Source organism: Sceloporus occidentalis, unplaced genomic scaffold (assembly GCF_023333645.1).
Source record: "Sceloporus occidentalis isolate IW3139 unplaced genomic scaffold, rSceOcc1.0.p SCAF_73, whole genome shotgun sequence".
In the NCBI taxonomy this organism is placed as follows: Eukaryota; Metazoa; Chordata; class Lepidosauria; order Squamata; family Phrynosomatidae; genus Sceloporus; species Sceloporus occidentalis.
The window spans coordinates 2,295,769-2,322,769 of NW_028317053.1; the positions used below are offsets into that span (position 1 = coordinate 2,295,769).

The 27,001-nt window shown below is 39.2% G+C and overlaps 1 protein-coding gene across 10 annotated transcripts in view; it reads left to right on the top strand.

Annotated features, from left to right (window-relative positions):
* Window positions 1-26,461, top strand: part of LOC149286017 (transducin-like enhancer protein 4) — a 170,471-nt gene extending 144,010 nt beyond the window's left edge. For 9 of the 10 annotated variants that reach the window (XM_089494563.1, XM_089494565.1, XM_089494566.1 and 6 more), the window contains 13 exons: window positions 4,192-4,311; window positions 5,972-6,025; window positions 6,491-6,643; window positions 9,165-9,297; window positions 9,976-10,169; window positions 10,889-10,965; window positions 13,191-13,440; window positions 15,004-15,251; window positions 17,781-17,928; window positions 18,551-18,701; window positions 20,133-20,209; window positions 23,739-24,182; window positions 25,682-26,461. In XM_089494563.1, the coding sequence (XP_089350689.1) occupies window positions 4,192-4,311; window positions 5,972-6,025; window positions 6,491-6,643; window positions 9,165-9,297; window positions 9,976-10,169; window positions 10,889-10,965; window positions 13,191-13,440; window positions 15,004-15,251; window positions 17,781-17,928; window positions 18,551-18,701; window positions 20,133-20,209; window positions 23,739-23,846 (1,713 nt within the window). In that variant the 3' untranslated portion in view covers window positions 23,847-24,182; window positions 25,682-26,461. The remainder of the gene's footprint in view (window positions 1-4,191; window positions 4,312-5,971; window positions 6,026-6,490; window positions 6,644-9,164; window positions 9,298-9,975; window positions 10,170-10,888; window positions 10,966-13,190; window positions 13,441-15,003; window positions 15,252-17,780; window positions 17,929-18,550; window positions 18,702-20,132; window positions 20,210-23,738; window positions 24,183-25,681) is intronic. The other variant, XM_089494568.1, reaches the window with a different exon arrangement.
* Window positions 26,462-27,001: the final 540 nt, after the last annotated feature.

Below are 27,001 nucleotides of genomic sequence, written 5' to 3' on the forward strand. Positions count from 1 at the left end.
AAAGTTGCACTGAAAGACCAAGAGATTCCTAGAGAGAATACTAGGCATTTGTAGCTCCTCCAGTGCAGTTCTGTGGTCAGTGTCTGTTGGACATTGACCATAGAGTTGCACTGGAGGACCTAGAGATTCCTAGAAAGATGTTCTCTCAGGTAAAAATGTGGTGTTTTTGTTATTTGCGGTTTTTCCATATTCACGGGGGTCTTGTGCCCCTAACCCTAACAAATATCAAGGGGCAAGTGTATATCCACTCAATATCGATTTAAGAACTGGTTTATATAATCAATCTTCAGTTATTTTTTCCATGCTACCAGTGGTTCATTATAATGCCTGTATAGAGAAACTGTAGTGGAGCCAGTATGATATTTTGGTTTGTGTGTTGAACTAAGACTCTGGAGACCAGGGTTTGATTCCTACCTTGACCATGAAACCCACTGGGTGACTTGGATAAGTCCCATGCTCTGAACCTCAGTGGAAAGCAATGGCAAAGCTCCTCTGAACAAACCTTGCCAAGGAAACCTCATGATAGGGTCACCATAGGTTGTAAATTACTTGAAGGCACACAACAACAACAACAACAACAACAACAGTTATCCATTTACCCAAAAGATAGCTGCAGAAAGAAGTATGCAAAATAGTGAACTCTACATCATGTATGCTATCTGAAAGGATTTTTACTCGATAAACTGAATTAATCCTATCACTCAAAACATTGTTTTCCCAGGCATTATGTAGGAATTCTGGTCATCCCCATCAAATGTCAACATAACCTCTTAGCCAACTCTTGTCCTCACAAAGACCCTAGATAATGCAAGGAGTTGTTATTTCAGACTAATTTAGCTGATGTTTGTGTATTCAGATCAAGCTTTTGGATGTGACCATGAACAGATTTTGTAACATTTAATAACGAGAGGACATGAGCCTGTGGACTAACTCCTAACCCATTTATAATTAATGAAGCCCTCTAGTATGGAATACTTAACAAAAGTGAGAAATGCATTTAGGGCAAACTGGATATTGATCACAACTCACAAGTTGCATAATAAAGTTTGCATGTTGCCTACATCAGGAGTAAGACAGTTGATGGATTTTATGTTATGAGAATTTATCAAGCCTTTTTATTATCATCTCCTGAAGCTTGGAATTGGGCATGCGAATATCAACGCGTCAGTTGGGGGCCGGGGGTGGAATATCCTCACAACCATCCCTGGACTTTGTCAACAGCCTGTACTGACCAATAGGTTATGCTTTGATAAGGATGCCCACAGTGCATACAGAAAGAATGCTATACGTGTTGAAATTTTTCTAGCCTTTGGACTTTGACCCATTCATTGTTAAAATATAATCCCAGCAAATGTGAATAATCCCATCACTTGCAATGGGACTAAATTGTTCCATGTAGTATATGTTCTGTATGATTTGTAAATGACTACATGTGTATAACTTCTTCTTGCAATGTCCAACATATAGCTGTAAAAACAATATTTTATACAATGCATTAGACCTACCTGTCATTAAACTGCTGCCTGCCCTAGTGACAGACCTATTCCCTGTGGAAGCCATGGGTCACACTGACGTTTCTCCAAACACTCTTGTACTCAATTGCATGAAGAAATTTGTTCATTTATTTATGGATATCTTTCCTCATGGCATACCTAGAAATATGTATTTTTCCCCCATGAGTCTTACCCTGGGACTTAATCATTTCCTTTAGTTACATAAAATTCTGTTTCAGACATTCCTAGTCCTTCCTAGAAAGAAGGAATTGCTACTGCAACATTTTAATTCTATACTGTAGATTCCCTTTTTTCTTTTCTTTTTTCCCTAATAAATCATTTTGTGCATATAAAGCTTTGAAATCAAGCTCATACTTTGGAATTCTATAACACAGGTTCAGTAGCAATGATAATTACAAATGTGTGTGTTTGCCTGGGTTTGCCCCACACAGTTTAGCTGCTAAGCAGTGTATGTTGCCTCAGCAAGCAGCTCATCCTTTAAAGAGCTAGTTGTAATTAGCTACTTTATCATGCTAGTAGGGTGCTCTGAATTATAACTTTATTAAGCACTAGAATCAAAGATTAAAAGGGTATTTGTAACACTGAGGCTAACTAGATTGAGAAAAATGAATCCATGTGGTTACAAATTTATGAAAATAAATACTTTGCTTTAAATCAGAGCAGTGGCTTACTCTTGGCTCTTTAGCCATCATTCTAAATTGTCATTCTGTAATTAGTTTTCCCCTTTATTGCAGCCAATTGTGTGTGTGTGTGTGTATGAGAGAGAGAGAAGTCGAAGTGAATTGAATTCAAATTGTAATATGCTTTCTCTTGATTTAGGGAATGGATATAAATGGAACAGGGGTATTTTAAAGACATGCTGAACATGTTCATTATTTACATAAAGATTTGTAAAAAGACCCAGATTGTAATAGTATTGGGACAGCGGGGAAAGGATCTGGGCCCAATCTGAACTGTAACTATTTCCAGTTGAGGGGCAATTATAAATATTTTGTCTTAATCCCAGTCTCCAACATATGTATTTTATTAAAGATGAAAGTCTCAGGGTGTGAGGCCAGGAGGCATCTCTGTAGTTATCTCTGTGGCACAACTCATGTGTCCCCTATTTCCACATGTTAATGGTACTGCAAGAGAATAGACCACTTGGAAGCTGCTCTGGTACCTTAAAAGTAGGACATCAGCTGTAAAATTTGTGCTCTTAATACTGCTGTTTCTGTATGTATCTTCTTTTCCTTGAGCAAAATAGTAGTGTTCTCTTTTCACTATATGATACAATACAGTACATGTATGTGTGTGTAATACATAGGTGTCTGCATGTAAATAATATTCTTCTTACCTCAGAGAAATAACGACACATGCAGATAGTTAGGACCCTTTTAGGTTTTTACAGTTGTTGTTGTTACTACTACATACTGTAGTTAGGAGCTGGATTTGCTTTCTCCCCATGTTTCCCATAGCAGGAAAAACTAGGGTGAAGGCAAACCAGGGCTATGAATCCTTCACTCTTCTCTCCAGTCACTAATCAGAAATGGCAAAAGGGATTCCTTTTCCTATTTAACAGAAAAAGAGCAGGAGATACAGAAACAACATCTGGGATAAGAGGTTCATGCATGCATCAGTTGCCTTCATCCACTCAATTTAGGTCCCCCCCCCCCCCAATAAGTTCCACTTATTTTTGTGGAGTCCACTTTGAGACTATGTAGAATCAGGGTGTCAAGTTCATTTTGCATTTCAGTTTCAGGGGTAGAACTGTCCCATCTTCTTATGCATCCTAAATTACGAGAAACAACGGCATTGTAGTTGTCCTTGTTAATTATAATACAACATCCCTTTTGTTTTGTTTTTCTCTGACTATATCTTTTATGACTGCAAAAATGCTTACTAGAGTGCTCGCTCCCTACAGTGAGATGCATTTGGACTGTGGGGTCTGTTCTATTTAATAGATCTCCATTTTCACTTTCCTTCATAATTTGGGCTATTTATTTTTAGTTATATCCCATTTTCTCTTGATAGGGGACCCAAGACAGCTTACAACAATGTTAAAACATGGTACAATTACAAACATAGCAAAAAAGGTTTTCTCTCAACATTGCAAGTTTACAGCACCTGTTATTCCGTAACTGTGTGAGTAAATAGATCTGTCCAGGCAGAGGTAGCACCCCAGCCTTCTCTCGCAAGTGGCAAGCAGGTGCATCCACCTACATGCGTATCCGGCTAAGTTGAGACTTAATACCACAGCCTGTCACTTGTATCAGGAGGCTAAAGGATGTAATACCAGTTAAATCCTCTGGGAAAGCTTCTGGTCTGCCAGTTGGAAAAGGGATCTTGGAGGTGTTCCATATCATTGGTTCTTTTTTCACTGATAGATTGTGCAAGATAGCAGCCTCCTGAAGATAGGCAGATGTATTTGTAACTAGATTCTGTAAGCTGGTGCTTGATGTGACAGGCTAGAGCATTCCCCAGTAGTACTTGTGCTGCTCAGTTGTACCAGAGCAGCCCATGGTGAGTTTTCAGTTACTTGTTTCAGAAGGAAATAGGAGATTCTGTTGGTACTGACACAGTTTTAGCTCATAGATTGCCTCTCAAGCAGGACGCCTGAGCATTTAAAAACCTGCCAAACAGAAGTTGGAGATAATTGTTCATCTGTTACCTTTCATCTTTTTGCCTCTCATTTCAGAGCTCATCTGTGTCTCCATCAGCCAGTTTCAGAGGCTCTGAGAAGCACAGAAATTCAACAGACTATTCTTCTGAAAGCAAAAAGCAAAAGACAGAAGAAAAAGAAATGGCAACTCGTTATGTGAGCAAAACCTTTCCTATATTTTCCTATTCTTTTATTTCAGATTGAATAAAAGGATGTACAGTCACTTCTGTGTTTCCCTCAATGGCGACTTGATCGTTTTGCCCATGTTTGAAGGCCTTCACAGATGCTACATTCATAAGGCCCTTCCCAACTTAATCTACAACTAGAGCAGAGTTTTTGAGTCTTTAATAGGTCTCTCTATCCTGCTAGGTAATTAAAAGAAAAGCAAATAAATTCAGTATGCTATGAAGGTGTGTAGTTCCAGTGACACCCTTTGACAAGAACATAGTCTTCATTGAGAAGCTGGAATTGTCTCCACAACCAAAGTCTAACTTCTTCTCCTGTTCTGGGTAAACTGGGAGGGCCATGATTCAAGGGGAACACTGCTTTGTAGTAACCTATGATCATGTCCCTGCTGGCTCAAGGTCACAGGTTATAAATGGTAGCCTACTTTTATAAGCTCCCTTTGGAGATTACTCACCATTTGAATTCAGGAGTCAACATGGTTCAGTGGCTTTAATGTTTTACTTAGGACTCTTAGAGACTAAGATTTGAATCTCCATTCAGCCATGGAAACCCACTGGGTAACCTTGGGTGAGACACAACCTCTCAGTCTCAGAAGAAGGCAGTGGCAAAACGTCTGTGAACAAACCATGCCACAAAAACCCCATGGTAGGTTTTTTTCTAAGATCATCATAAGTCAAAACAACTTGATGGTACACAACACACACACACACGTTTGAATTCAGCATCTCTAATTTGTATAGATACAGTAAGAAAAAAGTCTTTCAACAGCAGTATCCTGAAAGTTATAAAGAATAGTTTTGCTAATATGACCAGTTTACAGTTCTATATAGAGCCTGAGGGCAGGGAAATGTCTAATTAACAATTTGTAAGCCATTCTGATAGCCTTTTGGCTGAAGAGCGGGGTATATTATTATTATTATTATTATTATTATTATTATTATTATTATTATTATTATTTGCTTTTAAAAGATACTATATCACCCAGAACACATCCAGACAGATTCGTGCCTGAAACCCTAGAAACCCACTGATGCATTGCAGTATTGTGCTAGAAATACCAGTAGTCTGATGCAGGCTCAAAACAGACGGGGATGGCTTCTGGGCACTCTGGGGTGTGTGGCCTTTACATGATGCACACCTCCAGAACACCCAAATGTTGCCCTGGTGCTGCCTAAGGTGGCTCAAAACCGGCCACAAAAGGAGCGGATCTTTTTCTCTCCTTGCCACGGTCCATTTGGGACCACGGCATGAGGCACCCTCAGCCCCGGGGCAATCAGGCCAGGAGCGGCTTCTGGCCGCTCCTGGATGGCCATGTGTTTTGCTACTAAGTATAATGTAGCAGCCTATATTCCTAGATTTCTCTAAATTTTAGCATGATGACTTTGTTTTTTAAATTTTTATTGTAAAGTTTTTATCTATAAGCTACCTTGTGTCCCTTTCCAAGTGAAAGACAGAATACAAATTTTAAAAAGTCCCTAATGTTTTTCTTGCAATAACCATTTTGGCATAGTACTATTCTAAGGCATATACTTCACTTTTTTAAATGTAATCTTCACTTAGACTAGACTTTTGGAATACTTATGCATTCTTTCTTCCTCCTCTTCCTCCTCCTTCTTCTTTTTCCATGCAGGACAGTGATGGTGAAAAGAGTGATGATAACTTGGTGGTTGATGTTTCCAATGAGGTATGTGCAATGTTTCTTTCTGAACAATAGTATTTTAAAGATTTTATCAAATACCACTCGAGGTATTTGTGTAGCTTTAGCTCTGTTATTCTTAACAGGAAGTTTGTCTTGTGGAGTTACTAATTTTTTTCAGAAAAATGGGACTGGTAACTAGGAATGGAAGGAGGTCTTGATGAAAATAACATTTTTATGCCTCCTGAAATTTATTGCAAGAAATGTATTGCATCTCACCTTGAGCATTCATGCCTTTGTAAGTCTTACAGGGCATTTACACGGAACAGAGTGAGCAAAGTACACTGTGCATATTTTAAAATGCAAATACGTAAAATGCTCATAATTGTAATGCAGAAATATAGTTCCGTAATTGGAGGAAATGCATATATTAAGTAAAATCTAATTATAAATTCATAAATTAGAGGAAATGCATTTTGAAATCGCATCAGTTTCAGTACAGTTTCTTTTTAGGATCCATCATCTCCACGAGGAAGTCCACCTCATTCTCCAAGGGAGAACGGCTTGGACAAGACTCGTCTGCTCAAGAAAGATGCACCAATTAGCCCGGCCTCGATAGCATCTTCCAGTAGTACTCCTTCCTCCAAATCCAAAGAACTTAGCCTTGTAAGTGCCTATACAATCAGTGTTCATGTTCACATCTCGATGTGCACTGTTGAGTGTCTAAATAGAGAGCAAAAATAATGGGACATGTCCCAGCTGTACATCATGAAATAAAACTGCTTTCAGTAAATTTATACCAAAAAAAGTCAATTGAATCCTGGGATGTTTTGGGGTGATAGAGAAGGTTTATTCAGCCAGCAGTGTCTGAAAATGATGCATATGCCTTTATTGTGAAATATTTTTTCCATGTCAGGAAGCTTGCCATTCAGTGGATAAATAAGAGTACACAGGGGTTCTTTGAATACATTGAGGGGTTTGTATGGCAGCTTACAGTAAATTCAGCTTCCTGCTTGGATGTGATTTGGTTTTTGGCTTTATATGTATTACTGGTCTGTGTTCAGCTACAATCATTTTCTATCTAAAAAGTAATCTGTCATTTACAAATGCATTTCTTGACTTTCATAACAAGTCACAATTCAAAGAAGGGCTGCTTGCAGGACTGGAGTAGAGTAGTGATGGCTCCCTACTAGAGTAGAGTAGTGGGGGTGGGGGGTGGATCTGTAGTTAATTACCTTCAAGACAGAAACAGTAATGTATTGCTCACTCTGTCTTTTGCAGAAATAGCCACTTGAACTTCTCGCACCATTGTTAGGGTGTAGGGAGAATCAGATGAACAATTTACTGGTAGCTTGTGAGAAAGGGGATTGCAATTTATCCCCACACCATGACAACAGTGCATCACTGTTCCTCTGAAAAAATTATGGAAAATGCCTTTGGGGGTGAAAGGTCACCTTAGCACCGTTCATTATATGATATCGTTCCTGATGAAGAAAACTGGAGAATGCAAAAAAAGAAAACAAAACCCAAAAACAAACAAACAGAGGAATGTAAAAAGTGATTAGCCCTCTGTTTTATAGAATGTCTGTTATATGAATAATTTATCCAAAACGCCCAGGCTTGATCCTGAGACACTTTCACCAAACAATAAACTTACATGGGGCTAGTGGCTTGAAACAAGAGGTGTGCATATTTGCATCTCTGGTCTGAACTGCACTGTAGTGGAAAAACTGAAGGGACTTTAAGCATGGTTTATCCTTGACTCTGTGGTGTACAATATGGTTATAATATAATCTCTTTTACAAAGTATTTATAAACATTATTATGTCAATGCTTTGAGCATGTCAGAGAAGTGTGATGTAAACATTATTGTGTCAATGCTTTGAGCATGTCAGAGAAGTGTGATGTATAAACACTTAAACATGAATGTCTCCATTAAGCAAACTGAAATGATGGCAGACATCATATTCATAGCTCAATAGCAAACTGATATGTCCAGTATCCTGTGCAAGGCTAGATTCAGGCAACCAGTGGTTCACTTTCACCAGTATGTGTCAGAGCACTTTGGAAATAAAATTGAGCTTGATTATTTTAAGGTATCTATTGCATGGTACTCTTGCCATTAAATAATTTAGGGTTTTTCGAGCTTTTTAAATGAACATGGACTGTGCAGTCCATTGTCTGCCAAATCTCTTTAGGAAGTCTTATACCACTTTGAACATTTTTGGGTGTGGAGGGAAAAGCAGTTGTCTAAATGTGGTGACTGGAAATGTGATAGCTGAGTTGAAATCTTTTCTGATCCCATTACTGGGGACCTTTTTAGTAGGTCAAAGTTCTCCAGCTTCCTATTTCTGTCTCTGTGAGAATGACTGGGTTCTTGTTATGAGCTATTTGTGCTGTAAGAAAATAAATTACTATAAAAGTGATAGTGGCTAAAATACCACCACATCATGTCTGGACTTTACCTTTCCTGGAAACACCTTAATGGTCCAAAGCTTTTAATACTAATTACACCAAGAAAGGACCATTTGTGCATTTCTTGTAATATGGTCTACTGGAAAATACAATTAGAACTATTAGATGTAGAATCTCTTGTGAACTCATGCAGGTTCCATTCACCATGGGGTAGACACAAGTTGTAGCTGGAGAACTGTGCCGTTAGTTGCCAGTGAAAGCAAATTTGTTGTTGTAAATACTGCCAGGCTGCCTTCAATTTATGGCAACTCTCTGAGGGCAACCTGGTCATCAACAATCCTGCTCTGCTCTTGCAGCCTCAGAATCATGGCTTCCTTGATTGAGTCTACCTAGCTGTAATGCAGTCTTCCTCTTTTCCTATTCCTTTCCACCTTACTAACTTTTAGCATCTTCTCTAGTGAGTCATGTCTTCTCATGATATGTCCAAATTATGACAGCGCTTAGTCATGCTGACTTCTAGGGAAATGTCAGAGGTGATTTATTCTGGGACTCATTTATTGGTCTTTTTAGCAGTCCACAGTATCTGTAGAACTCTCATCCAGCATCACATTTCAAATTAGTTTATTCTCCTTCCCATCAGGTGTCTTTACTTCCAACTTTCACAACCATATGTACAACCAAATAGAAAATATAAAGAAAAGACACACAGATTGGCCGAAAGTACTCAAGTTATCTTCTGGAAACTAAAATAATCAATTTCTTTTCCTATTAGAATGAGAAATCCACCACTCCTGTGTCTAAATCAAGTACTCCCACTCCACGGACTGATGCTCCAACTCCAGGCAGTAATTCTACCCCCGGATTGAGGCCTGTTCCTGGCAAACCACCAGGAGTTGATCCATTAGGTTAGTAAACCATTGGGACATTTGAGACAAGCAGGGTGAAGCACTGCTTCTTAAGGTTACTCTACTACTATACACTCTCATAGGTTTAGATCTGTGTTAGAATCCTCTCCTTGCCTTGGGTTTGCAGAACTATAGGCAGGTGTAAGCATGTGCTATTGCACCATGAAGTGATGAAGGTAGAGTGCACTTTGCATATCTGCAGTCATCATAACTGAGCTTGAAAATTGTGAAAGTACACAGAAATAACACTTTATTCTGGATCATCAATTTCATATTGTAGGGGGAATATTGAAATGCTCTGTATAAAGAAAGATTTCCAGTGTGGGTTCATGTAGGCAGTTATTTTGCTTTTTATTTTTATTTGAGGGAAGGGGTAGCATTCAAATACAGAATTTCTCACTAGCAGCCTGAAGTGGTACAGTCCAGTAAAGAGTACTCCATATCCCATTTCTGCCATTTCAAATTGATACTTAGGAATCTTCCAAGAATTTTGAGTGGGGGAGGGACTCATTGAAGAACCTTTCAAACTTTTCAGAGGAGTTGTAAAAACATAAAGCAATTTGGGTGCACATTACTTATTATCATCTCATTAGTTTTTGCCGCCTCCTCCTTCTTTTCCTCAAAGCTTTTTTAACACTCTAATTTTTCTTCCCCCCCCCCTTTTTTTCCCCCCTGTAGCTTCAGGCTTAAGAACACCCATGGCAGTACCATGTCCTTACCCTACCCCATTTGGAATAGTACCCCATGCTGGAATGAATGGTGAACTGACTAGTCCTGGAGCTGCGTATGCAGGTCTACATAACATCTCTCCTCAGATGAGTGCTGCTGCTGCTGCAGCAGCAGCAGCAGCAGCTTATGGAAGGTCTCCTGTGGTAAGTTCCCTGGGTCTGTGGTTTATATCAAAGTGAATGTTGATGATGCTCTGAATGGAAAAGGCTCATTTTCTTTAAAGACAGTAGTTCATTAGAGAACAAAGCTGGCTGCCCTAGAGAGGTATAGTGAGTTGCCTAGGGAAGTCAGATCTTCTCCTGAACCCTTTGAGTAACTGACATTACTGTGCCTTATTGTGCTTTTGTATGTAATGTATCTTGAATAATTCGTTTTTTGAATATGTTCCCAGCAGAGCGGGGGGGGGGGGGGGGATTGCACTCTGCCTCCCAGAATCCTTCCAGGGAATTGTATGAATTGTAATCAAAAAAGTAACTCTTTCTGTCTCTGGCTTTCTCCACCTGCCCTGGACTAGTGGCACTGGAGGGATAAGTATAGTGTGATATAGAAATTTGTATAAATAAAGACTGGATTTCATCTAACATTTCCTTCCACCCCCAAGTTCAAAGATAATATATTTCTAAATATCACTTGTTGAGCGCATATAATATAGGAGAGCTTCTTATGGGCAAACAGGATGTAGGCCTGTGGCCCTTTCAGCCTGATCCAAACCAGCAGGGTTCTTCCTATGTTCTTAAGCTTTTGGGAAGACTATCTATAGTAATGTTTGAGGGCCTGCTGGTTTAAAATGGAAGGATAGAAATTCTAGCATTTTCCACTAATGCTTTCAACTTTCTTTATTCTGTTTGTGGGAAAACTTCAGGTTGGTTTTGATCCACATCATCATATGCGAGTCCCAGGAATCCCTCCAAATCTGACAGGCATCCCAGGAGGAAAACCGTGAGTGTTAAACGTCCAACTCAATCATATTATTAGACTTTTGTTCCTTGTACTTTCTCTGTGATACTGAATGCCATGTGTGGCAGAGGGTGGTTAATCCTCCTTTTAATCTTAAAAGCCTATTTGGCAGTTTTTCCCATAGGTGAATATGCGCCAAGGGTATCAGATGCTGTGGATAAAAGAGGGCATGGGGAAGGGGTTATACATCTGCAGTGGGACGTGCTGGACTAAGGTAACCTAGCTTGGCACAGAAATGCAAATTGCAAAAGGCTCTCTGGTGTGTGCGTCTTCAGAGTTCTGCCTCTCCATTTTAGAAATAATTCCTTTGTGCACAAAAAAAAAAGCCCTGTAATCAATTGCAGTCTTACTGGGTTCCATAACAGTGTTGCACAGAGAAAGAAACACTGAAATGTTCTGTTTGATTGAAAATTATGATATTGTAATGTACAAGTGCATCCTTGATGGAACTGACAGGAAAAGGTGACCTACTCTAACAAGCTTGGCTCACAGGGAGCTAGGCAGAAAGAATTATATAACTAATATGGAGACTTCACTTTCAGTCCTCTTCAGCAAAGAGAAAATTGCACAGTGATCTGGGGCATTGATTTGTGTGTATATTTGTGGCATGACAATTCCTTTGTGAAAACAAAAAAGGGAAAAAAATCGAGTAAGATAGCAGAGTGGTTAAGGATACTTGATCCCTCTCCAGGTTGTTTTCTCTCTGTATTTTTAACTTTACTGTATAGAAAGATTTCTCAACATATGCATGTAGTTTTATTTTTCTATCCTTGATGACACCATGTATGAGAGATATTTACATTGAAATGTTTAATAAAGGACAGATCATTTCTGTTCTGTATAGCAGTGGAAGAAGAACTTGGATCATCCAAAGATTTTGATCTGTCATTCCCAGAAGCCTTAGCCAGCACATGCAATAGTAGGGGATTATGCCAGCTGTAGGTCAAAATATCAGAGAGGGGTGTAGTTTTCGCCACTCTTGTTGTGTAGGAAAAACTGGGAGAAGCTAAGTATACCAGTGTTCACTGCAATGTTACTAGAGTACTTCCTCTTCCAGTTCTTATTTTACAACTTGTTTGGTCCTGAAGGGGCATATGGAAAATGAATCAAGCTTGTCTGCAAGAGGTCCACTGCATGATACACTCCGTGGCTTAGAACCTCACCTTGCTGTTCCTTGCCATAATTCGGCATAATTCAGTGGAAATTTGCCAATTTATCTTCTCTAGAATGTTTAAAGTCATACATATATGTAAGCATTGATCAAAAAGGGATATACAGTGCACCTGCAACATCCACGGGCACCTCTTATGCAGCTTTCAGCTTAAACTGAAACCCGCACTATGGGACTAACAATGGCGCACATGTGCCGCGCTGCACATCATGCACAAGACCCATTATATCCAATGGGACTTGAGCATACATGCTATTTACCTTACTCGGGGGGGGGGGGTCCAGAACGGATCCCCCGTGTAAGGCAAGGGCGCACTATATAATGGTTTATGTTGCCTGAAATGCCAGTATATTTTTGCTAAGGTCTACTATTTGCTTGTCAGCTGCAGTGCAACAAATAAAGCAGCAAAATCTTTCCATCAAGAAAGAGATTTATCGGCTATGTGTGAGAATTTCATATGGATCTGCTAGCTGCACCTCCTACCCCCTCCCCCTGTTAGCCATATATTTCCATGTAATGTGCTCCAGCTGTGTCTTTGATAAAGTTGTGGTCAGTGGCAGAAGCGCTCCAAAATGTCACATCTTAGAACAAAACAATTTTGAGCACTAGAGTGCTCTCTACTGCAAAGCATTTGCAATGAAGTTGTTGATAGGTTATTCACAGGTGGCATAACTGGTAGTCATAAAGCAGGTTGTTCCTGGTGAGACATACTGTTGCCATGTCTCTTCAGCATTTATTGGTCTGCTATTTTGCCAATTGTTATAAAAGAAAAAAACTTGCATAGCTTCTTGGTGCCTCAGCACAGCAGCAGGTCAAAAACAAGAAAAACCTGGTATCTGGCATGACAATTCCAGATATTGTTCTGGAATGTATTCATCCCAGAACAATATTTCACAAATTGTCTTTTAGCATGGACCTTGTTGCTAAGTAAAAGAGAGCCAATGTGGACATTCCAGCTCTTGTCTTTCCCCGTTCACTTAAGCATATACCACGTGTGCCTCACAAGACATGTTGTCCTCCTCTCTTCTATTCACAGAGCATACTCATTTCATGTAAGCGCTGATGGTCAAATGCAACCTGTTCCTTTTCCTCCTGATGCCCTCATTGGGCCAGGAATCCCCCGTCATGCTCGACAGATTAACACCTTGAACCATGGGGAAGTGGTGTGTGCAGTTACTATTAGCAACCCCACAAGGCATGTGTACACCGGTGGGAAAGGATGCGTCAAGGTTTGGGATATCAGTCATCCAGGGAACAAGAGCCCTGTCTCTCAGCTGGACTGTCTGGTGAGTAAGAGTAGCAAGATGCTCTTAGAGCATGATCATCAAGATAATAACTATTGCAGAGCGCATACTCATTATGTGATGATTATGGTAGCTGTAAATTAGGGAGCCATTTTGATATTCCTTTATGTGGTTTCTGTAGAAATAAAACCTGGTTATTCTAAAATTTTATTGGTCGCTTCATTCATTAATCACATCACCTTTTGAAGAGACCTACCCATTTTCATAGTGGCTTCAATGTTGACAATATAGTTTGTGTATCTGAATTAATCAAATGTGTTGAGAGGGGGATCTTTAGGGGTTCAAATGGACAGAAACAGTAAATGGACTGAAACACAGTTTGTTTAGCAATACAGTACTTGCATGTCCTGTTCATCTTTAGCTTATCTATACAGAACTTGCCAATGGACATGTAGGGATTTCTTATTATCAAGTCTTCAGTGCTCATTTCTAGCAGCCTACAGTCATGATCTGCTTAGTTGTAGTGCAGTGGTTCCCAGCCTGTGGGTCGGGACCCCTTTGCGGTTCGAATGACCCTTTCATGGGGGTCGCCTAAGACCATTGGAAAACACCAATTTAATTACAGTTATGACGTAGCAATGAAAATAATTTCATGGGTTTGGGTCACCACAACATGAGGAACTGTATTAGAGGATCATGGCATTAGGAAGGTTGGGAACCACTGTTGTGGTGGCTTCCAGTGCAGAGCCATTTTGGTTTTTAGCTAGCCAGCATCATCAGTGTTTAATCATCCTACTCACCCATCAAAATGCCCTGGGAAGCTCAGTCAAGAAGAATCTAACATTAATGTAATCAAATTATGGTCTGATTATTTATTTATTTATTTATTTATTTATTTATTTTGAGTTGCTCCCACCTAGAGCCCCATACAGCATGCATTGTTTCACTCTTTTCCTAATGTGACATTGTAAAAATCCCCTTGCAAGTATTTATGCAGGAGCGCACACTCATTATTTCTCCATGCTAACCATTAGCATCACTATTGTTTGCTCTTCCTTTGTCATTTCTCCGTTCATAATGCAATGTTGTTTCCTGATGTATTGCTGCTAAATGAAAGCATCTAGCACTCCCTCAATAAGTAGAAAAACAATAGAAAACTGAAGATACTTGCCAGATCTCTCTGATTCTTTTGAGTGTTCAGTCTTTCTAACTTCCTGGCAGTAGTGGCAAAAGCGCTGCCTGCTGGGAATTTCAAGGGGTTAAAATAGCAACCAAAACACTGCTTCTTAAAAAAAAAAAAGTTTAGCCATCCACATAAGCACTTAGTGGCTCACAAGCTTTGAACTGTTTGGGGCTGAGCATGGGTCTGTGTATTGATGCTAATTAAGATTAAATATCTCTCACTGCTGAATTTTGTAGATCAAGTTTAAGCACTTCCCTAATGTCGTGTAATTTTCTGGCATTAATCCACTTTATCATTGTCATAAGTATAAATGGCTCATTAAAACCAAGAGGGAATACAATACTTTTATGGATTTCTGCTCTCGTGTTAATGCTGTTTTCCTTTCCTCATGAGTAATCTCTTGATGGCTTCTGTCTCCACAGAACAGAGATAACTACATCCGTTCCTGCAGATTGCTCCCAGACGGCCGCACCCTGATCGTTGGTGGGGAAGCCAGCACATTATCCATTTGGGACCTGGCAGCCCCGACTCCCCGTATTAAAGCTGAACTGACATCATCTGCCCCTGCATGCTATGCTCTAGCAATCAGCCCAGATTCCAAGGTCTGCTTCTCCTGCTGTAGTGATGGAAACATAGCAGTGTGGGATCTGCACAATCAAACACTGGTCAGGTAGGTCAACCAAGCTGGAATTCCAAGCAAAAATACCTCAGTTAACAGTACCTGGCATTTGTCTAAGTAGTGCACTGGAGAGTTATGTGAAATATTTGTCAGCCTGGAAAGCTTGGTGTTTTTGTTTTGTTTTTTTAAATCCTATGGTTTAACATTCCTATGATCCTTGGCACATTGGGTTTTTTGAAGCCTTTTCTTTAGGAAAATACATAGCATCCTTTGGAGAGAGAAGAGTCCAAGGCTGTGTTACAAGCCCAGAGCATTTCCTTCTGACAGAGACAAGTTCCTAAGTAGTCACTACCTGTCAAACAAGAAGCAATATGAACTCACCCAGTCCCAGGCTGATCCCAAGTATTCACCTGGATTTGTAGCATGGTGAAGAGAGCTAAAATTTGTGGGATGTGCATGAAAGAAAATCTATGTCTCTCAACTGGATTATTTGTTGAATAAGAATAGCAAGAGTGCATAGAGGATATCCCATCAAAATGATACCCACAGCAGGGCACAGAGGAGCTCTGGTGATGCCACAGTGTTGTGAGTTTGATCTCAGGGCTCCAAGGTTGACTCAGCCTTCCATCCTTTTGTAGGTCAATAAATTGTGTACCCAGCTTGTTGGGGGCAATTGGCTTACAACAGATAGTAAATCGCTTAGAGAGTGCCAAGTTCACTATTAAGCGGTACAGTGCACCCGCATCATACGCGGCTGATGGGGAGACATGTGGATATGCATACGCTGAAAGCCGTGCTGGGAGAAGGGGCGGCGTGTCCCATAAGGAATAATGGGCTGTGTGCCCATGGCGCGTGTGCACTGTCGCGCCACCACACCACCACGCTGCCGTGTGCATGAGCCTCATTCATTTAAATGGGGCTTGAGCATAGGTGCAATTCCCTTTACGTGGGGGAGTCTGGAACGGATCCCCCACGTAAAGGAAGGGCAAACTGTATGTAAATGTTAAAATGCTATAGTTATGATCAGATGTGTGTGTGTACCTTTAAGTTGCCTGTCGACTTATGGCCACCCCATGAATTTCATAACGTTTTCTTAGGCTAGGAGTACTCAGAAATGGCTTTGCCAGTTCCTTCCTCTTGAATATAACCTACAGCACCTGGTATTTATTCATGATCGCCCATCAAATACTAACCAAGGCTGATCTTCCTTAGCTTCCATAAACAAGCAGGATCTGGTACTTTTTGGGTATTTAGACCATCAGATATTAGTTTGAAATATGTCTCAGGGATCTAGCTAGTAGATCAATTTTCTGTGGAATGTATAAGAAAATGAAAAGAAAAAAATGTGTTGATGAGTATATACAAAATTAAAAGACATAAGTGATGATGTAATATAAATTTTATGTATGCTAGATTCTGGTTGGTAGGTTGATTGGATTATAGGTGTAGCAGGCCAACACATTCAGGGGAGGAAGGCGGGGCGTAAATGAAATAAATAAATAAATAATGAAGATTTGTTAGAAAACACCAAGCTGTAATCCTAAACTAGCATGGCCATCAGTTGTATTGGGTAAGATTATGGGAGTTGTACTTTAGAACATCTGGAAAACACCACGTTGGGGAATACTGGTTGAGAACAATGTCCTAAATGCATGGATGAGTGGAAGTATGTCATGGCATTAGGGCATTTATAATGATCTGTTAAATATCATTTTTTGTTCGTACTCAAAATTATATGTGTGGGTAGCATCAGAAGAGAAATCAGAGTAAACATGATACTTCATTCTGTTGAAATTGTTGAAAGTGTGAGTTTTGAAATTACTCAGAGGGATTCTTCAAACATAGCTGTTTAGACTAATTTCTTTAAAATGTGATAAAATAAAGTAAGGTAACAGATTAAATAAAATAAAATAGCTCTTTCTGGATTTTATCAGTTAGTGCATCTTGCTAGGATAATATTTTATCTTTTTGGTTATACATACATACATACATACATGAAGAAGAGTTTATTTTAATTCAGAAACGTACTTGTATGGCTTTGGAAATCATTTGATCCTCTTAAAAGCATCCCGATGCCTTTTCTGTATGTTTTGACTCCATGGCACATTCAACACCTAAACAATAGGTTTGAAGCCTTTTTAAATTCCTTTCAAAATACCCCCCCCCCCCAAGTGATGGTACTTGTGTCTTAGGGTGTGTTTTTAATGCCAACTTGACATTTCATAGAATCATAGAGTTGGAAGAGACCGCAAGGGCCATCCAGTCCAACCCCCTGCCATGCAGGAAATCTCAATCAAAGCATCCCCAACAGATGGCCATCTACAGCCTCTGTTGAAAGACCTCCAAGGAAGGAGACTCCACTACACTCCGAGGGAGTGTGTTTCACTGTTGAACAGCCCTTACTGTCAGGAGGTTCCTCCTTATGTTGAGGTGGAATCTCTTTTCCTGTAGCTTGCATCCATTGCTCCAGGTCCTAGTCTCTGAAGCAGCAGAAAACAAGCTAGCTCCCTCCTCAATGTGACATCCCTTCAAGAATTTAAACAGGGCTATCATATCACCTGTTAACCTTCTCTTCTTCAGGCAGTTCCAGGGCCACACAGATGGAGCCAGCTGCATTGACATTTCGAATGATGGTACTAAGCTCTGGACAGGAGGCTTGGACAATACTGTGAGATCTTGGGACTTGAGGGAAGGAAGGCAGCTACAGCAGCATGACTTCACTTCACAGGTACACTGCTACAAAATCCTTGACAAGTTGAAGAAGACAGCCCTTATTCATTTAATTAAAAAACCACCAAAGATTTTAAAGCAGTCTTGAAGAACAGCCACTGAAGAGATTGTATTGTATTGCATCTTTTAATTGGGTGGCTCATGACGGGGTGGTGGTGTAGATTTTCTTAGAAACATACACTTGGATTGACCTAAGTCCTCCCTTTACCTATGAAGCAGCCAAGTCACATTAACAAAGGATAGTTACTATATTGAAGGATGATCAGTGGTCCTTTCAGTAGAGTTTATTCTAAGATATTCTTTATCAATATATTTCAACTCCTCCAAGAAAACATTGTGGATTTTATTTTATTGGTGTTGTTTTCTTGTGCATCAAGCCAGCTTAAGTCTGATTTTGGAGGGGAAAAGTAGACTATATAACTAAAGATTAGTATGAGCTGCTTTGTCTTGATCTACTATACTAATTCAGTAAACATCTTTTTAAAAGAAGTTCTGAAGTATACCAAAGTCTTTTTCTTCCAGATATCAGTAAGTGTGTCACAAAGAAAGGTGTTTTTGAAAGAAAGAAAGAAAGAAAGTATTCCATTAACTGTCATCCGGTGTTAATGTTTGATTTCTAGATTTTCTCACTTGGATATTGCCCTACTGGAGAATGGTTGGCAGTAGGCATGGAGAACAGCAATGTTGAAGTATTGCATGTCACAAAACCAGACAAATACCAACTCCATCTCCACGAGAGTTGTGTGTTATCCCTGAAATTTGCTCACTGTGGTGAGTAATTTGCTCACTGTGTTCAGTCTATGAAATTTGAAATTTGCTCACTGTGGTCAGTCTATGGCGGGATACAGACGGGCAGGGGAAGACGTCTTGGAGGTGTATTCTGCTGAATACGGAGCCTCCAGACCGCCCGCCCCAGGGGCGTGGCTCAGGAGATGGGGCTTCCACATGGGGGGCAGTGAGGACGCCTCACCTGGGGCCGTTTCTGACCCGCAGTTTCCAAACCGCCGCCTCGGAGGACGCTGCAAAGAGAGAGGCAGCTTCCTCACGGGCGGCCAAAAACGGGGCTTTTTTTTTCTTTTGCCGGCTGGCGGGTGCGCAGCTGCGCAGCTGCAGCACTAAGCAGCGGCGGCAGAAAGCCTATGGGCACATTTAAAGTGCCCAAGCCCCTTTAAAACTTTTCCCCCCGCTCTGCCCAAGAACAATGGTGGTCTCCTGCCAGCTGGTGATCAGCTGGTGTTGGCATCCTTGTCCGCTTGCACTTTGCCAGTGTCACCAGCATCATAGATGCCTCTTCTCCTTTGGTCCCCGCGCTCTTGCTGAATCTGCAATGCACAGCAACAGCTGTCTCCGCTGCCACCGCTGTCCCCCTGCCATCCCCCATCACCTCCCTTGTATATATGTAAATATTTACAGTTTTAGCGTTTTTTATTGTTAGGTGAAAATGGCACAGGAATGTGTGTAGGGGTTCACTTTAAAGTCCAAACTTTCCCCAGTTCTAGCAGCGCATGCGTACATGTTGCTCTAGGGTTAGGGTTAGGGTTAGGGTTAGGGTTAGGGTTACGAGTCTTAAAATGCGCTGCAGCTGTGCTGCAGCTTCCACACCTGCATGGCAGCTGACGCTGCAATTAAAGCCTGACTGCAAACTGCGCATGTTCCAGGACCCCGACTCATTATGCGACGCAGCAGACACGGAGCTTTTAAATGGGCAACTTAAATTAGCGGCGTAGCAATTCTGGCGTACCGGTGCAGCAGCTTACAGACGGAGCTGCGCAGCTGCGCATCAAACGGAAAAGAAGCGGAGAAAAGCAGCACCTTTTTAATGCCGCTTCTTCCCGCTTGGGGCGTGCGGGGGGCGTGTTCATGGCGGCATTCAGGTAAGGCCCGTCTGAAGGCTCTACCTTCATGACGTCATGAATACACCCCTTTTTACCCATCTGTATCCCGCCTATGCTACCATTCTCTTCAATTCTATAAACATATTTCTAACAAATATGGGACAAGAAGAAGCAGATGTTTGTTTTTACATGTATAGCTGACTTTTTTGTAACTAATATATTGATGAAGTTACAAATGCAGATTGTGGTTTTGGAAAGTGATGAAGTGGGGATAGAGGAGGATAAGGGGTATATATTTTGCTTTTGTGAAAATCAAGCTGTTTTTAGCTGCTTCTAGTTGAAATACTTGTAATAACTCTGTTTTCAGGCAAATGGTTTGTAAGCACTGGAAAGGATAATCTTCTGAATGCATGGAGAACACCTTATGGAGCCAGTATATTTCAGGTAAAATGCATAGAAGTGTGGTGGTGGGGATTTAATCCTCTTCTTCAGTTTATACCTAAATTCTTGTCCATCGTTTAATGGACAAGATTTAATAAAACAGCTGCAGTGAAGAAAACACTTCTTTCTTCACTGAAGCTACTATAGTTTGAAAAAGTCATTTTTAAACTCCAACTTTCAGAATTCTCCAGACAGTGAGATCATGAAGGGTAGACAGGTCTGGGAGCAGTAATCCAAAAAAGTAACTTTTCTGAGTGTAGTCTGAGTTTCTGTTCTGAGCAGCAATTGTGTTAACTGTTTGCTGTGCCCTTACACACTACACAGTTATAGCATTTTCATTCCACTTTAGCTGTGATGGGTGAGTATCATAGAATCCTGCAGTTTTTAGTATGGGGAAGCATCGGAACACTTCCTAAACTGCAAATCCTTCAGATGGAACCATGGCAGTTAAAGTGGAATCATAGAACTTTAGAAAGTATGAAAGAGTCCCTGATCTACGATATGCTTAAATTTCAAGTAATTGCATTTATATCTTTAAAACTGCAAACTACCCTTTGATTTTTTTTTGTTCTGTTTGTTAAATATTTTAAATGACTTTAGCATTTCATGATATGAGCTAAAAATAACTTCTAAATCAGCATAAAAATCAAAGGGTAGTTCACAATTTTAAACATTTGAATGTAATAACACATTATTCTGAATTTAGCTTTCTTACAGTTTATGTCAGGAGGATCTTTTCAGGTGTTATCTAGCGCAAAGGGATGGTAACTGTAATCAATCCCTGGTTTCCAGTACATGTAACTATTCAGCTAGAAACCCATACTTCAGGCATATACTATTTTTTTTGTCATATAAAACAGTTTTGTGTGCATCCATAGAAAATAGAAGACAAAATTTCGAATGGTCCTTTTGATATGTTTTTGTCTTGATTTTCTTTCTTAGATTTGTGTTAAATTTTGGATTTGTCATACTTTTCCATGTTCGGTTGTGGTAGTGTCTGTATGCACAAATGTGTAGTGAATTGAAATTTTAATAGTTCTTAGACCAGATACTTTCAGCCTTCTGGGGTGGGGGTTTGTGTTTTCCAAATGCATAATGCAATTTTCCCCTTCCAAATAGCTTTTGTTGTCATATTTTCTGGGGGTTTTATATTGGGGGGAGGATTGGAGGAGGATCTCACAATTTTTTAAAGGATAGTTTAGTCATTTTAGTGCCACATACGTATTAGACATATTTTATAAGCTTGGCTAAAATCAATTTTCTCTAAAAGCTGATTCCAGGAGACATTGAGAAAAGCAATTATGTTATTGGAAACCATATTGGAGACCATTATCTGACATCTTTCACAATTGTGAAACATGTATATTTCATGGCTTTGCCCTTACTTAGTATAGAATTAAACTGAGGTTGTAAAAAGTGAGTGTGTCAGAGTTGTGACAAAAGAAGGAAGCAGATTACTAATCTAATCTGATGGGAGATCTATGAGGAGTTTGAGATGACCTGCAGTTTGCCTTAAAGATGTTCCAATTTATGCAATAAAGACAGGTGATAGTAACATTTGGCCTAATCTACTCTACACAGTACTACATTATATATCCTTTGAACATCCTGTATTAAACATCTTAAAAACTTCATTAGCTTCTGAGGTCTGTTGCTTTAAGACTTGATCCATTCCCCAGTGCAATATTGAAATGAGGTAGAAAGAATATGTTTTTTTAAATGTTGAAAAGCATGTTTTTCAGGTGTCAAGAAATCCTGACAATAAGAAACCTGTAGTTAGTGACTTACTTGGTGCAAAATTCTCTTGTTTGTTTGTTTTTGCAGGAAACAAACATTGTTTTTTATGCAGCAAACATCATTTTCTGCACACAAAATAACATTTCTGCACAAAAATCTTATTTTCTGCACAGAAAGTGTTGTTTCCTTTGCAGAAAATGCTGTCATTCAGCTTGTTCTGTGCAAATTTTACACATGGTGGGTTGGGGGGGGGTGGCACAATAATAGCATTTTCTGCATCAAAAATAATATTTCAATTATTTATTTAATATTTTAGATTTACTTCTAATATTTCTACATAGAAAATAATTTTCTTTTATGCATAGAAAATGCAGAATTTAGCATAGAAAATAGCATAAAATACTTCTCTTTTTAAAAAAATATTTCTTACCAAAAAAGAGGCAGAAAACAATAACAAATACAAACAAAAACAAGAGCATGGAATACTTCTTGAATTGTGAAGTCTTCAAAACTCCAGTTGTCAAAGACTTTCTCAGAAAGGGAAGAAAATTGCTAAATTTATTTGTTGCATCCGTTGAGAAAAACTTAATGAAGAATTCCATACCTAAATTGAAACTATTAATCAAGCACAATAATGTTGTTATGCCTTTCTCTTGGGTCCACTCTAGTTCAACTAAATCTAACCCAGGTGGAATCATTTAGTTAGACAAAAAACTCTATTGGGAGAAATACACAATATTAGTTATAGTATTACTTCCTTGACCTCTTCCTATTATTATTATTATTATTATTATTATTATTATTTGTTGTTGTTGTTGTTGTTGTTGTTGTTGTTGTTATTCCATCTACAATAATGACAAAATGACAGACAGATTCTATTCAGAGATTGTAACATAATACACAATACTAGTTATACTACTACTTCCTTGACCTCTTCCTCTTATTACTTTCGTTGCTGTTGTTGTTATTATTACATCTAAAATAATAACAAGATGAGGAAGATAATGCATTTTGACACCACTTTAATTGTCCTAGTGCCATCCTATGGAATCCTGGGCTCTGTAGTTTGTTGTGGCAGTAGAGCTCCCTGATTGAGAAGGGTGAATATCTCAGAAAACTACAAGTCCCAGAATTCCACAGCATTGAACTGTGGCTAATAGAGCAGGGTCCAACTGCATTAATTCTGCAGTGTAGATGCATCCTATATCTTGTACATTTTTGACATGGAATGCCTCTCTTTTCAGTAAAACCTTCCTCTACCCTTCCAAAACCAGGCAGCAAACTAGAGATAGAGTGACATGTTCAGCAAACCCTGAGCGCTGTCACTGTTTTTTTGACTAATTTTTGAATTTTGAGGGTAAACTTTGAATTGGATTTGAGCAAGTCAAATTGCCTACCTTAAGGGTACTTTTCAACAGTTAATTATCATGTGATGAGAAAGTTTTAGATAACATATTTTGTTTGGCCTGAACTTCTAAAGCAGTTCAGACAAGAAACCTTATGTTAATATTGTAAGCTGGGATCCTTTTTGGCTGAAGGGCTAGTGTACAAATAAATAAAGGAATTAATCTGAAACTGAAAGGAAGTAAATGGTATCTCTGTAACAAGGTGTTTGTAATATGATCGTGATCAAGTCTTCAGGGTTAGTTGACATTAAGTATGAAGATATGCAGAGTAAGTAAGAAGCAAAAATATATGGATAAAACTGTGTATACTTTAGTATTGCTAGAAGAGTTTCATCTGGTCTGTGCAAAGAACTGTTAACTATTTGTCTTTTTTTGTTTGTTTCCTTTAGTCCAAAGAGTCGTCCTCTGTACTTAGCTGTGATATCTCTGTGGATGACAAATACATTGTCACTGGCTCTGGGGACAAGAAGGCTACAGTCTATGAAGTTATTTATTAGAGACGAATCTGAATGAAAACTGTACTCCTCCGTGTAGCACTTTGTTGTATATTACTTTTTTTTAATTTTTTCCTTTTCAAACTGCGGACTGAAAATGTTCATCACAATTGTGGATTTGCCCCGCTAAATTTGCTATTTAATAGCAAGCTGTCTTTAAGAACTTATCATACCAAATCTCCAGCTATCTACTGGGAAGAAGATGGAATAAGCATACTTAACAGGGAACTGACTCTTTTGATTCTGTATCATAGTGTAATGTATTTATTTTGTTTAAAGAAATCTTTCTAACAAGGAACTGACTAAATAAAGTAGTTTGCTTCTACCTTGGATTGGAAGGTAGGTTGAATTCTTGATGTATTTCTGATGCAGGTTTAGGGGTATTGGATGAGAAGGGAAATTACATTTTATTATTAGCTACATACTCCTGTACAAATTTTAATCTTAAATGAATTATTCTTTATATTCTGCAGTTTAACAAATTTAATAAAGTTAAAGAGGCAATGACCTAGTACATATGAACACCTTAGTATTTAGAAGCTAAACATGGTATAGGAGCAGGATGAGAGCCAGCTGCTTGGCTTTGGAAATCCACTGGTTGACTGTCGCCAAGTAACACACAGAGGAAGACAATGGCAGACCTCTTCTGACTAAATCTTGCCAACCGCCCCAACCCCCCCCCCCCCCCCGAAAACCCTGTGATAGGTTCACCTCAGGGTTGCCATAAATCATAAACTTTTTGAAGGCACACAACAAATGAGCAGGATGTGACCTGTGTGGTCACGCTGCCTGTCCCAACTTTGGGCTTGCCATACAGCCATGGATAGTCACAGTATTTGAAAGGCCTATTTATTTAAAGCCAAACAGTGGTAGGCCTAACTCCCATTTCCTAGTCTATAGCATAGTGCACACATCGTACAATAAACCACATATTATTGTGGTTTAGCATTCCATACATTAGCTTAAGGGTTTGCATTCCTCTCTCTTTTGTTGTAACTTCTAAAAGATCAGAAGCTGCAGTTATGCCCAAGGCCACCAACTGTGGTTAGGGATTATTGTGGTTTAGAGGAACAAGCCAGGTTTGTATCATGATTTACAATCCTGGCTTGTTTCTCTAAACCAGTTTTCCCTAACCTCTAGTCTTATCCCATGCTTTGGAGTAGAATTCCCACCAGCCTTAGTTAGCAAGGTCAGTGGTGCTGAATTATAGAGGCTACAGACCAAAACATCTGAAGGAAATCAGGCTGTTCTAAAACATAACTCAACCCTAACTATAGTTCTAAATTCCAGTGAAATTGCTAACTCTTTAGTTAAAAAGCAAAGTGAACATGTCCAGTCTCCCAAGTCCATGGCTCACTTCCATAACACCAAAAAGGTAATATTCACTCCAAGGACAGCCAATACAAATTTTCTTGGTTTATCTTAATAGCCTATAACTGAAGAGACATGCTGGATGGAAATTTTAGGAGATATAAATCTAGTGATCAGTTAAGCTTATTGTGTAATATTATCAACAGTATCTGATTTCAAATATATGTTTCATTAGGTGTTTATATTTTGTAAATAACGAATAGTTATTGTTGAGCGGCAATGATCCATTTTTGATAGAAACTACTGAGGCAAGTTCAATCCTTCTGTATTTGTTGGGGTCAAGTTTGTTTTGACATCAGAAGTTGTGAAATATATTCCAACAATAAGATTGCTCTGTCTATATTAATCTGCCATTTTACAGTGTTTTATAAACATTGCTGTGTGTGGTATTATGCTTTCCAAGGCGTTTACGTACAGTGCATTGCTCAAGATTTTTTAAAATAGCACTGCTGTTTTGTGTCTTTCAGAGAGAAGTACAATAACATGTCTCAAAGAATCACCTTCATCCCTCCCGGACGTTTTTGCCACGTTTCTTTGAAAAGGGAGATGTGCGTCTTTGGGCAATTTTGCAGTTACAAAGATTACAGAAAAATATTTGATACATTCATTGGAAACGGCACTAAGAAGGGAATGGATTCCTACAAGTGTACAAACTACATAAAAGCGAGGACCTCAGAGGTAGGATTTAGAAGAGCACTCATTCTGAAGTGCGGAACAGAAAGGATTTTCACTCGGGAGAAGGACTTGCTTTATTTACTGCCAGTTCTGTCCAAGTCTTAGTTGAATGTCCCTGAAATGGACGCAGGCTGAGCCATTGTGCCAGAAACATTGTGTTATCTTTTTATGTTGTTGTTGTTGCTGTTAAACTATGACCTGTGACATATTTTTTTTTGAATGCTTTAAAAAAAATCTTTAAGTCTGTGGATCTGCTGATGTACAGTGCCTTTGCTGCTATGGATCAAATCAAAAGAACTGTGTAGATAAACCTTTATTGTGTAAGTAGAAAATTACTTAATTTCTTACTAGAAATGGGTTAATGCTGCAAGTTGAAATGGACTGTTCATTGAAGTTCCAAATGTGGTAGCAAAAAAGAAAAAGAAAAAAAGAATTGTGTTAAGTGCTCAGTGTTTGATGTCATTAACAGTTTCGTAATACTCTACAGTGTAGAAAGATTTTGATACTAAACTGTGTCATTGTACATAGTTCTAATGCATTGTATTGACCACAAGTACTTCTATAATGGTAGATTATTGTTTGTGCATTCAAACTTTTAAGCATTAAACATAAGTAACTTGTAAGAAGTGGTGTTTTTATGATTATTATTTTGTCCTTGCTTTTGTGTATTGCAAAATGAGACAAGCTGATGGAAGTAAAAGCTTTTTTGAAAGTACACGACAAATATTGTTTATGTTGAAAGGCACTTCCCATCGTATATGTATCTGTTTTTTCAGCTAGTTCATTAACAGAAACATTGGTGGCATTAAGTAATCTCCATGGGCATCACCAATAGTTAAAATTTTCCATTTCAGCAATCAGGACCCATATACATATCCTTTTTACAGGGTATCTATACCACAAACATACAGTATAAAAATTAAACAGTCATAGCAGTTTAATAGTATAGAATCCTTGGGTTTGTAGTTTGGTGAGTACAATCATCCCTCCTTTTTCCCGGGGGACCCGTTCCGGACCCCCTCACAAAAATGGAATTTCGCCTATATTCAAGCCCTATTGGCTTGAATATAGGTGCGAGGGGGTGTGCCGTGGGCCCGTGCCCCATTCATTCT